This window comes from Ochlerotatus camptorhynchus, unplaced genomic scaffold, assembly GCF_037179485.1.
Source record: "Ochlerotatus camptorhynchus isolate MF236.1 unplaced genomic scaffold, CSIRO-AGI_Acam_v1.1 ptg000062l, whole genome shotgun sequence".
NCBI classification, from domain to species: Eukaryota; Metazoa; Arthropoda; class Insecta; order Diptera; family Culicidae; genus Ochlerotatus; species Ochlerotatus camptorhynchus.
Window position 1 is genome coordinate 5,638,342 of NW_027040552.1, and position 11,911 is coordinate 5,650,252.

The 11,911-nt window shown below is 45.6% G+C and overlaps 3 protein-coding genes across 3 annotated transcripts; all 3 read right to left on the bottom strand.

Annotated features, from left to right (window-relative positions):
• Window positions 1-6,011: 6,011 nt before the first annotated feature.
• LOC135717551 (juvenile hormone esterase-like) lies at window positions 6,012-7,523 on the bottom strand. The gene has a single exon (XM_065239687.1). It carries the CDS (start codon window positions 7,392-7,394, stop codon window positions 6,057-6,059), a length of 1,338 nt encoding a protein of 445 aa, XP_065095759.1. The 5' UTR covers window positions 7,395-7,523; the 3' UTR covers window positions 6,012-6,056.
• A 290-nt stretch (window positions 7,524-7,813) lies between these two features.
• LOC135717552 (esterase E4-like) lies at window positions 7,814-9,602 on the bottom strand. Its single transcript, XM_065239688.1, has 2 exons — window positions 9,543-9,602; window positions 7,814-9,484 (listed from the first exon to the last, which is right to left on the bottom strand). The coding sequence occupies exons 1-2, from the start codon at window positions 9,600-9,602 to the stop codon at window positions 7,853-7,855; spliced, it is 1,692 nt and encodes a 563-aa protein (XP_065095760.1). The 3' UTR covers window positions 7,814-7,852.
• A 243-nt stretch (window positions 9,603-9,845) lies between these two features.
• On the bottom strand, window positions 9,846-11,689 carry LOC135717631 (acylcarnitine hydrolase-like). Its single transcript, XM_065239761.1, has 2 exons — window positions 11,591-11,689; window positions 9,846-11,527 (listed from the first exon to the last, which is right to left on the bottom strand). Exons 1-2 carry the CDS (start codon window positions 11,645-11,647, stop codon window positions 9,896-9,898), a joined length of 1,689 nt encoding a protein of 562 aa, XP_065095833.1. The 5' UTR covers window positions 11,648-11,689; the 3' UTR covers window positions 9,846-9,895.
• Between the last annotated feature and the right edge of the window lie 222 nt (window positions 11,690-11,911).

An 11,911-nucleotide genomic window follows, 5' to 3' on the forward strand; every position in this document is an offset into this window, starting at 1 on the left:
GGCGGGGTGTGTAAAGCGGTATGTATCCCATGTGAAAACCCGATTCGGAAGGCCGCCTTGCGTCATACGGTCAGACAGAGGAGGGGACTTCATCAATCGGGAGTTGAAGGAGTTCTACGATCTTGAGGGTATCTAGTCGCAGGTACCCGCACCGTACTGACCCCAGCAGAACGACGTCTCGGAACGTAAGAACCGGACCTTGCAGGAGATGGCGTCATGTATGCTACTGGACGCCGACCTAGCGAAGAAATATTGAGGAGAGGTGGTTATGACGGCAACTTATTTGCAAAACCGTCTGCCGTCACGTTCTGTGGATCGTACACTGTACGAGAAGTGGTTTGGTGTGAAACCGAATTTGAAGCATCTTCGTGTGTTTGGTTCAGCGGCATACGTTCATGTTCCTGCGGCGGTGAAGCGTGTTAAGTTTGATGCGAAGAGCCGGAAGTTGGTGTTCGTAGGCTATTGCGAGGATCGAAAGGCCTATCGATTCCTGGATCCGAAAGATGACAGCGTTAACATCAGTCGTGATGTCAGCTTAATCGAGCAGAAGAATGGATCGTCGTCGATCGAGCAGAGCAGTGGATCAAGCGAAGCAGAATTGAACTGGCAAGGACTGATGAATATGGAGAGCAAGCGAGAAAGAACTTCACAGCTGCGAAGAAGACAACTCCGAAGCAGAAGGAGAGCTCTACCCGGGGAATCATGCCGCTACAGCTCAACGATTACGTGGTGGATATTACGATGGCTGTTGCTGCCAAACCGGCCAGCTACAACGAGGTGGTCGCCGGACCGAACATGTTTTGTGGACAGAAGCTATGCGTGAAGAACTCGATTCGTTGATCAGGAATAAGACGTGGAAGCTAATGGATCTACAGGCCGGGCAAAAACCAATCGGTTTTAAGTGGATTTATATCCGCAAAGAGGACACTGAGGGAAACGTTACCCGTTTTAAGACACGCCTAGTCGTTCAGGGATATACCAACCGATGGAAACAAACGATTTTAAATTTGCTCACTACTTGACTAGCCTTTTGGTCCCAAGTACACCTATAAGCGTACTCCATTCTAGTCGAAATTCTAGTACTACACTATGTTTATTTTGATTCGATAGTACCAGAGCTAAGTCAAAAAGTTGAGTACGTTTCTTCGGGAACTTTTAGTCTTAGAGCTACATATCTCTATGGATATACGCAGCAGTACCCCATTCCATCGTCCAACATATAATTTTGCAGAACCGTCTTGGCAAAATCTCAAATAGTCCAACAAATTATTTTTACTCTCCTGCCTTTTTGCACTCCCAACTAACACAAACATTAATTACACAGAAAAAGGAAAATCCTTTCTTTTCTCAGAAAAAGAAGCTTTCGCTCTTTCAAAGCTGACGTGTTTTCAATGTTCTCATTGCTCCACGCACCGTTTATCGTCTTGGAAGAGGATAAGCACAGCTTCCTAATGAAAGGGAAATTGTGTGTCTTTGTGATCGATCGCACTGTGGTTGCACTTCATGATGGCGTTAACTGCCAGGGCTACGCTCGGGAACTCGACAAATCCGGTGCGACGGGTGGCAGTCCTTGGTGATGAATGCAGTCATCAGTAGATCCTTGGACGGCATAAGAGTGGGGTATTGAAGAAGTGGAGAATGTGATTTTTGCTGGCCTGGGTCAACGAAAGGAAGCGATTGGAGGCACTGAAGTCCTTGAAGCTGATCGAATTGTCCGGCAGGGTGTAGCGGTTGGTGGATTCTGACAAGTAGTTCTGCTTGGAAAATGCAATCTGAATTTTGCTACCATCATTTCCATTCATTCAATGTTGTTCAAGTGCTGGATGCTGCGTTCGACTGGTTCGACTGCGATGGTGTCTCCCATCTGGACCATGGCGGAACCCTCTTTGGTGTTCAGAGACTTTTGACAACATTTTCGTACAGGCAGAACAGATTGAACATCTTATCGGTGTTGGCTGTGTTGTTATCGAGTCCGTAGACCATCATCACTGCGGCCTGTTGCTGTGCCGGTTGAATGAAGTTGGCTGGTCCGTTTCGGGTCAGCGCTGCGTCCTTCATCAGTCCGACGTGTGTTCCGGCCGGTGATGGTTTCCAGTTTTCCGACGGATGATACTCGGGCGGTGAAAAATTCGGTGCAAAGCCGTTTCCTCCGCCGGCTCCCAGAAGGGCTGGTTGACTAATGATTGACGTTCGTTGTACGGGGTCGGCCTTCCGCCGAAGATGGTAGGATCGTGTAGCAACGGAGCTCGTCCGTTGCATGCATCCTTGGAGACGGCTGCATCTAATGTGTAGTCCCAACTGGAGTCCGTGTCGTTTTTGTAAACATTGAAAAACAAAACAAAAACAAGAGCTGTTGAAATACCGGGTTGCCCAACAAGGCATTATTAGCAAGAAAACAAACGTCAGTTCAATGATTTCTTGGCACTCCCGGCACAGCTGCGGCACACTGAGACAAATGTTGGCGCAAAATAAGTGTGTAGAGTGCTTAAGGCACCGACAAACCGACATGACACATAATTCTGACTTATGCCCGAAAATCGTAAACGGCCGATTTAAATGTGCAGTGATCCGATCTGTCTAAACCATAGGATTTTTTGATCTAGATAAAAATAATTTGTTCAGAATAGATCAGGCATGAACCAATTCATAACTTTTGCATGAGGGTTCATGGCTTAGCTAAATATTTCCCGTGAACGCGGAGCCAGATGTCAGTAGTGTGCTCTGGTCAGAAATTTTATTGTTTTTGCTATGGTCATTCATGTCGGTTTGTCGGTGCTTAAGGCCCAAGCGCAATGACGGCGGAAGCGGAACGGCAACGGCAGCGGAAAAGGCCGATCTGAGTTAGAATCAAATTGACTTCGGTTAGGCATCTTGATGTCATTAGTGACAACTGTCAAACTTTCCGTTTCCGTTCCGCTTCCGCCCACATTGCGTTTGGGCCTTTATAGATGTACTTGGGACCAATCCAGCTTTCCATGCTCGTTAATGACGGCCTGTTTGTATGAATAAATGTATCCTTCCCTGTGCTTTTTGCCACTATCTGGAGGTTCGAATGTTGACCCTCCCCCCTTTCTCTCTCCCAGGAACAGAAGAAAATGGAACAACATACGCCCTCATACATGCAGGCCGCTATTGCCGAGCATGCACAGCAAAAAATAAATTTTCAATCAGTCGAAAATCTGATGTAATTTTTATGGCCACAAAAATAAACAAACGCGACGTGAGATTGGCGCCATCTTCTTTATGGCAACACTGCACGAGAGAGAAAGCATAAGTTCAAGAGCAAATTTTCATTATGTCGAAAGTAACATTCGCACCGATCCGAGAAAAATAAAGTTTTGTTTTGATTACCGAAAAGTTATTCCAATTTCCAATTAAACACATATGGTCTCATATCACTATTGTATTGTTTAACAGGATTTTAATCATACAAAGCAGATCGCTAGCTTTCATGCTAAAAATACTGGTTTTTTAGTCAATAGTTATTATAAATACGTCGTTTGGTGACTTAAGTCAAAGTGTATTTACCAGGATATTTGGGAAAATTATCAATCTTTAATTAAAGCCCGATTCAAAGTAAATTTGGACACATTCAAGTGATCATAACTAAAGAATTAAACAACATACACGGTTGATCAAAACGTCAAACAAAAGGGTATTTATTCAGCTTTCAAACGATATATAAAAAATTATTACATTTCACCGTTTCGGACGAACTGTCGCACTTTACTTGTGATCGATGCCATCATGATCTGCACAGTCGCTGGCGATACTGTACCGAATTGTGAAACGAAAACTTCGAGGATGCGCTTTAAACGCATTTGTTTTTCCACTTTAAACGCATTTGTCACTTCTTTACCGCATCCTCGAAGTTTTCGTTTCACAATTGCCCAATATTTGTCGATAGGTCTGAACTCAGGGCGACGAAATTAACATTGTTTGCAGCAAACCATTCTAGTACCTCCTTAGAGTAGTGGCAGCTGGCTAGATCCGGCCAAAACATAACGTTGGTCTTGTGTTGCCGAATGAAGAGTAAAATCCGCTTTTTCAGACACTCTTTAATGTAAACCTTCGACGTCATTGTGTGAGATGTGAGGAAAAACCTTGGTTTTAAGGCCACAACTGCAGATTCCTTGCCAAATCATTAGTTTCCAAGCAAACTTATCAGCAAAAACCAATTTATACCTGGAAGGGACATCCCACGACCAGTTGCAAGGTAAAAATTTTGTCCGGGGATTTGTTTATAATCCATTTTGACATATGTTTCGTGATCCATTAAAATTCAGCCATCAAATTTCGTGAAAACTCGTTCGAATAGTAATCGTGCTCGCTTTTTGGCCACTAAATTTAGTTTCAGGGAGCGATTCGAATGTTTGCTAACACAAAAAGACTTATATCCTTCTCTTGAAAGGATGTTACGCACGGTGGAAAAGTTGGAATCGTATTTCTATGCCAAATCACATATGAAGACACCTGGGTTGCTTTTCACGTACCTCAACACCTTTCTCCTCAGCTCTTTGTCCCTAGTGCAACTTTTATGATAGTTGCGCTGTGCTCTTTCCACACTCAGAGTATCCTTGCAACGTTTGATTACAAGACTCACCGTTGACTTTGGGAATTTTAACACTTTTGCTATTTTTGAGGCAGACCACGAAGGGTTCTCTAGATGTTTGTGCACAATTAATTTTCTTTTCTCAAGTTCCATGATCCGTAATTTCGGGATGCGTCGATCAATAGAGAAAAACTTTTCACCAATTTCTTCGTCAATGAAACATCAACAAATGCCTGTCAAACGTTTTTTGTTCCAACCACCAGGGGCGCGGTGGTGTATTAAACCGTGCGTCCAGATTTACTTTGAATCGAGCTTTATCAATAAAATTCTTACGTGCAGCCCATTCATCATTTTAGGACCACCGAAATCATCTTAGCAACAAACAGTTCGATTTATTCACTTTAATAATGAGAAAGCGAAACGACAAACGTACACTTTTCACGGGTTTGTCTGTGCTGTTACTTATGACAAACGGCATCTCCATAGAAATCGGATGACTTAAGTAACATTGAAAAATATTTTAATCGGAAGGTGATTACGTCAAACAGCAATTTGACTGGTAAATAAATTTAAAAATGCGATGTGATCCTATAATCGGATAGTATTGCTGATTGCATCTGAAACTGGACTGTCCCAAAAATGCAAAAAATGTGATAAAAGTGCACGTTTCCGTCAAATCGTTTTGATGTCTTCGGAGCACTTATTGCTTGCATCATAAGGAATAAGTGCACCGAAGACGATTAGACGTAAACTTGCAGTTTTATCACACTATTTAATAATGAAAACGCGCTTATTAGTCCATTTTGGTGTGAAACGCGAAATATATAGTGTAATAGCAGGAGCATCGATTGACACTGGTAGCTCGACTTTATTTACTTTTGTTACTTTCGAGCTAATCCTTAGCTGTAGCTGATCCATGTAAACTATACTGTCGCTAGCCGAGAAGCCGAAAGACTCGGCTATTTTGTCTTGGAATTAGTTTGAAACGCGAAAGGACTCAAGGCCTGCTGAGTTTCTGTAAATAGTCACGGATGATAGAATGTTTCGTTGCACCCAGCGCAGTGCTTCAATGCAGTCCTTTATTCCCTAGATTACTTTGGCGTTTTTACCACCGGTGCTCAGAAATCCCAACGCACCAAGTCTGTAGTTGATAGTTACGATAATCAATTTCTGAGGACCTTGAAGATAATCATCGTCCATTCCAGCATTGCAGCCTCCGCCATGAATAACGATCAATACCAGTCACTGTCCGATCAGTTCCTGGGTGTAAACGGTCAAGTACAGTCTTCATCTCCGATGAAAATCACAATGAAGCAAGAATATGTTCATTGCACTCGAAATTTAGGAAAGCAACTAATTTGAGCAACCGCGTGGCTATTTCTTTGAACGGATGTGCTTTCAATAGATAAAGATAAGATTAAAGGTGAGTTGAAGGTTCATGATAACGAGCTTGCCGAGCTTTTGAAAGTGGTTTTGCATTTATTTCGTTTTGTACAAATAAATCTTATGAGTAAGGATAATAGAACGGATCGTTTGCGTAACGTTCTTCCAAATCTTTCCACAGATCGATGCGTTCCTGGTTTGGATTCTGTGTCACAACTAGATTTTCGCCAATGTCAAGATAGATCATGTCGTTTCCTTGAATCTCGGACCAATGGATGTTCTGCAGATCCGCATCCGAATTTGGCGTTGGATGCCCGCGGATGGCAAAGTTGGTCCAAAGGCGAACCATGCGCTGGCGAACAAAGTTTGCCGGATTACTCGGAAGAATCGGCGATATGGGCAGGTTTGTTATCGACCACAGATAGGCCAGCTCATCCGCGTGTACAGCTCCAGGCATATCCGTTAGTAGTAGCATTCGTTTCATAAGGTTCAGATCGCCTTCGAAGGTAAATTTGTAGTAGAAAGTAGGCTGCGAGTTGTGTTGGGCCGTTAGGCGGACGGTTTTATCTATGGCGTATAGGAATTGTTGATCCGTGTGAAATTTGGTCCACTCTAGCATAATGTCTGGTCCGAGGGGACGGTCCTGCCAGTAGAAATTGCGGAATGCTTGACTAACTGCGTTCGATTCGGGAGTATTGCTGGGGATGTTCCAGAAATGTGGAACGAAGAAATGTGGGTTACGAGTGAATTCGTTCCATACAGTTGAATCCAACAGATGCTCCCGGACCATGAATAGACTTTCGGCACTAGTGTAGCCGATCATCATTGGAACGTGGTTGTAGGCTCCGGAATGCAATATTTCTATAGGACGTTGAGTGAAAAACGTGGGCTCTGGGGAGTTGACCGGTTCAGCGCTTGGAACGTACTCGAAGGGTTTAAATCCGCGAGGAATGGGAATGTCCGTAATAGATGTTTGAAGAGCGACGAATTCACTTATCGGAGTGTACCGTAAGAGTCGGGTGAGCTCTTCGCTTTCACGTGGGTATCCAAAAGCATCAGCAATATTGTGAGCCATTTCCCGTACGTTATACTGGAAGCCCCATGGAACTAGTGCCGTACCCGACTGAGCGATTGCCTTGTGGAAGAGTCCGGTAGCCATCGGGGACAACACCAGGAAGTGTACCAGTACTCCACCTGCACTCTCTCCAAAAATCGTAACATTGTTAGGGTCTCCGCCGAATGCCGCTATGTTGTCACGAACCCATCTCAAAGCTTCAACGCAGTCCTTCACACCCCAGTTTCCTTGGGCATGGGTGTCACCCGTACTGAAGAATCCCAGAATACCCAACCGGTAGTTGAAGGACACAATAACCACATTTTCCTGCACCAAATGATCCGGACCGTACATCCTAGAGTCACCGGAACCCAACACAAAGGCTCCACCATGAATCCACACCATAACCGGTCGAGATCCGATCAAATTTTGTGTGTACACGTTGATGAAAAGGCAGTCTTCGCTTCCTCCATAATCGCTGAGTGGACTTAGCGTTGGACAGTTTTCCCCATGATCGGTAGCATCACGTACACCGGCCCATCCACGATGTGGCACTGGATTACGAAATCTTAGATCACCTACCGGAGGTTCCGCAAATGGTATGCCATTGAACTGGAAGTAACTACAGAACAGACCGCAGCTGGCAGTTATTCCCTGATACTAAAGCTATGAACTTTAACATGGTTTTGAATGTTATTATTATGGTGGCACAGGTTTTTATAGATTCGGAAAGTCCATGCAGATTAGTCCATTTCTCCGATAAGATACAATTTGCGAACGTCATCCCAAAATTGAAACAAACAGTTATTTAGTGAGTATTGCTTTATTTCTCTCACTATCTTTGGTGGTGGAGAAACAACAGTTCACTGCCACGGGTAGTAGAAGGGATCGTTGGCGTACTGTTCCTCCAACTGGTACCAGGTGTCCAGTCGTTCACGGTTCGGGCGGCTACCAGGTAGCAGCGAACTATTGATTTCCAGGTATTCCATGTTCTGCGTGGTGAACGGTGACCAGCGGACGTTCTGCAGAAGGCTATCAGCGGTTGGAGTTGGGTTGCCATGGGTAGCGAAATTAGTCCACATGCGAATCATTCGATTGCGAACGGCGACCGCTGGATTGGTGGGCAGGATGGGGGAGATTGCGAAATTGGTCATGGACCACAGGTATGGCAGTTCATCGGCGTGCATTGCTCCCGGCCATGCAGTAAGAAGAGTAACGCGTTTGACCAGGTTAAGATCGCCGTCGTAGCTGAATTGGTAGTAGTAGGTTGGCGCAGTATTGTGCTGAGCAGTTAATCGAGCAGCCTTGTCGCAAGCGTAGATAAACTGTTGGTCGGTGTGGAATTTGGTCCATTCCAGCATAATATCCGGACCAAGAGGCCGATCTTGCCAGTAGAGATCGCGGAAGGCTTGGCTAACGGCCGTCGAGGCAGGACTGTTAGCCGCAATGTTCCAATAGTGTGGCACGAAGAACTGAGGATTTCTGATAAATGCGTTCCACACTGTTGAATCAATGCGATGCTCGTGGATCATAAACAACGATTCGGCATCATTGTAACCGATTATAAATGGGACGTGGTTGAAGGTTCCGGCCTTAAGAATATCAATGGGGCGTTCAGTTAAGAAGGTTGGTTCTGGCGAGTTGGCAGGTTCGGCTGTTGGGACGAAATCAAACGGGCGGAAGCCACGAGGAATCGGAATGTCTGTCCATCCTTCTTGGAGGTTGACGAATTCACCCTTTGGTGTATATCGAAGACGTCGTACCAGCTCGGCGTTATCGTTAGTTGGATATCCGAATTTTTCCGCAATACGACGCGTCATTTCCTGTGGGTTATACTGGAAGCCCCATGGAACGAGTGCAGTGCCGGATTGAGCGATAGCTTTATGGAACAATCCAGCAGCCATTCTAGATAGCACCAGGTAGTGCACGGCAGCAGCTCCAGCACTTTCGCCGAAGATCGTCACATTATTCGGATCACCACCGAATGCAGCAATATTGTTTCGCACCCAACGCAGAGCTTCCACGCAATCTTTCATACCCCAGTTACCTTGAGCATGTTCATCTCCGGTGCTGAAAAATCCCAAAACGCCCAATCGGTAGTTGATGGTAACGATTACAACGTTTTGTTGTACCAAATGATCTGGACCGTAGATCCACGATTCACCCGATCCTCCGGAGAATGATCCGCCATGAATCCACACCATGACTGGACGAGACCCAACGACCTGCTGGGTGTAAACATTCAGAAATAGGCAGTCCTCTTCTCCTGAGTATCCATCACCAAAAAAGCTACTCGATGGACAAGATGATCTGTGTTCACTGCCATCCTTGACACCTTCCCAGCCGCGATGAGGTACGGTATTACGGAAACGGAGTTCACCGACTGGAGGCTCTGCATACGGGATGCCCATGAACGAGAAGTAGCTGCAGAAGAGTCCACAACTCGACGTAGCGCCCTGGATTTGACCACCATTGGTGGTGACGACGGGGCGGGCCTGTAAATAATGAAGTCACTACGTCTGCCTGCTAGATTTGTTTGCTAGATGAACTTACTGGATCGGCCTGCACGGCTGCGGCTAGCGCCAACGCCAAAATCGCTGCAAATTTGATCATCCTCTTTGGTAGGTTAATTGCATGCTAAACGGAGCCACCGACGGCTATTTATACACTGTCACTATCCAACACTTTTAGCAGATAAGATTAATCGAATCGGCCATAAACCGCTTAATGGAAGATTAACGCTTGTGCGTCGATGAGGATTTGTGTTATTGTGTTTTTGAACGCATAGGCAAAGATAAGCTTCTTATCGTATCTGCTAGGGGGTCAGTCATCAAGAAAGAGCAGGATTAGTTGAAATAAATTACAGAATTTTTATTATATCTATGCATAAAACAATTTAATCTAATTTACGTCATTGGATACTCGAAGGGGCCGTTGGCGTAGCTGCGCTCCAAATCGTACCAGGTGTTCAAGCGGGCTTGGTTTGGACTGCTGCTGGCAATCAGGCTTTCGTTGATTTCCAGGTATGCCATATTTTGATTCTGAATTGGGGCCCAATTGACATTCTGTAGCTCGTTGTCGGAGTTGGGCGTCGGATTTCCGTGAATGGCAAAGTTGGTCCACATACGGACCATGCGGTTTCGGACCGCAAGGGCGGGGTTTCCGGGAAGAATAGGTGTGATAGGCAAACTTGTCATTGACCACATGTACGGTAGTTCGTCGGCATGTATTGCTCCCGGCCATTCTCCGAGGAGTAATATACGCTTCACCAGGTTCAAGTCGCCGTCAAAGCTGAACTGGTAATAGTAGGTCGGAGCAGTGTTATGTTGAGCGGTAAGCCGTACGGTTTTATCAATGGGATAAATGAACTGCTGATCGGTGTGGAATTTTGTCCATTCGAGCATAATATCGGGTCCAAGTGGACGGTCTTGCCAGTAGAAATTACGGAATCCTTGACTGACGGCGTTGGATCCAGGAGTGCCTGGTGCAATGCGCCAGTAGTGGGGTACGAAGAATTGTGGATTGCGGGTGAATTCGTTCCAGACGGTTGAGTCGATTTGGTGTTCATGGATCATAAACAATGATTCGGCATTATTGTACCCGATGATCATAGGTACCTTGTTGAAGTTTCCTGCATTCAGTAGATCAATCGGACGCTGTGTGAGGAAAGTGGGTTCTGGGGAATTAGCTGGTTCGGCCGTGGGGACAAACTCAAATGGTTTAAAGCCTCGAGGAATAGGAATGTCTGTCCATCCTTGCTGCAGTCTAACAAACTCTCCTTTCGGAGTGTACCGAATCAGACGAACCAATTCAGCATTATCATTGGTTGGATATCCGAATGTATTGGCCACGTGGCGTGACATCTCTTGTGGATTATATTGGAAGGCCCATGGTGATAGAGCGGTTCCTGACTGTGCGACAGCTTTGTGGAACAATCCAGTAGCCATTGGTGATAGTACCAAATAGTGTACGGCTGCTGCTCCAGCGCTCTCACCGAAGATGATGACATTGTTGGGATCGCCTCCGAAGGCAGCGATATTATCGCGGACCCATCGCAGAGCTTCAACACAATCCTTCATACCCCAGTTTCCTTGGGCGTGCTCATCACCAGTACTGAAGAATCCGAGAAGTCCCAACCGATAGTTGATGGTGACGATCACCACATTCTCCTGAACTAGGTGATCTGGTCCGTAGATCCACGAATCACCAGAACCTCCTGAGAACGATCCACCATGGATCCAGACCATGACGGGGCGTGAACCGATAATGTTTTGCGTGTAGACGTTTAGGAACAAGCAATCTTCGTCTCCTTCGTAGCTATCACCCACCAAGGCGCCAGATGGGCACGAATTGCGATGTTCGCTACCATCTTTGATCCCTGTCCAACCACGATGTGGCACCGTATTACGGAAACGCAGCTCCCCAACTGGTGGTTCACCGTATGGAATGCCCATAAAGGAGAAGTAGCTGCAGAAGAGGCCACAGCTGGAGGTTACACCCTGGATATCACCTCCGCGAGTTGTGATGATTGGACGGGCCTGTAAGGGTATGGTTCGTTGACGGTTTTATTCGAATACTACGTATTATTTGACAGAACTTACCGGATCGGCCTGGGTGGCGGCCACCGCCAAAGCTAGTATTGTTGCGAGCTTCAACATTTTCGCAACAGCATAAAATGCAACTAAGCTAAGAGTTGACCGGCAAACCTGTATTTATAGCTTGCCAAATCCCGCGGAAATTGGTGTGAATACATTTTTGGGTAGATATCAAAGATAAGCTAAGGTTCGGCATTGTATGAGCTTTATTTTACAAATTGTTCACATCTACATGAACCCCAGCAGTCGTGCGCAGAGGGACAGGAATTTCCAGAAGTCAAAATCTTATCTTCTGATTGTATGAGCGGGGTAATCAAAGGAGTGTAA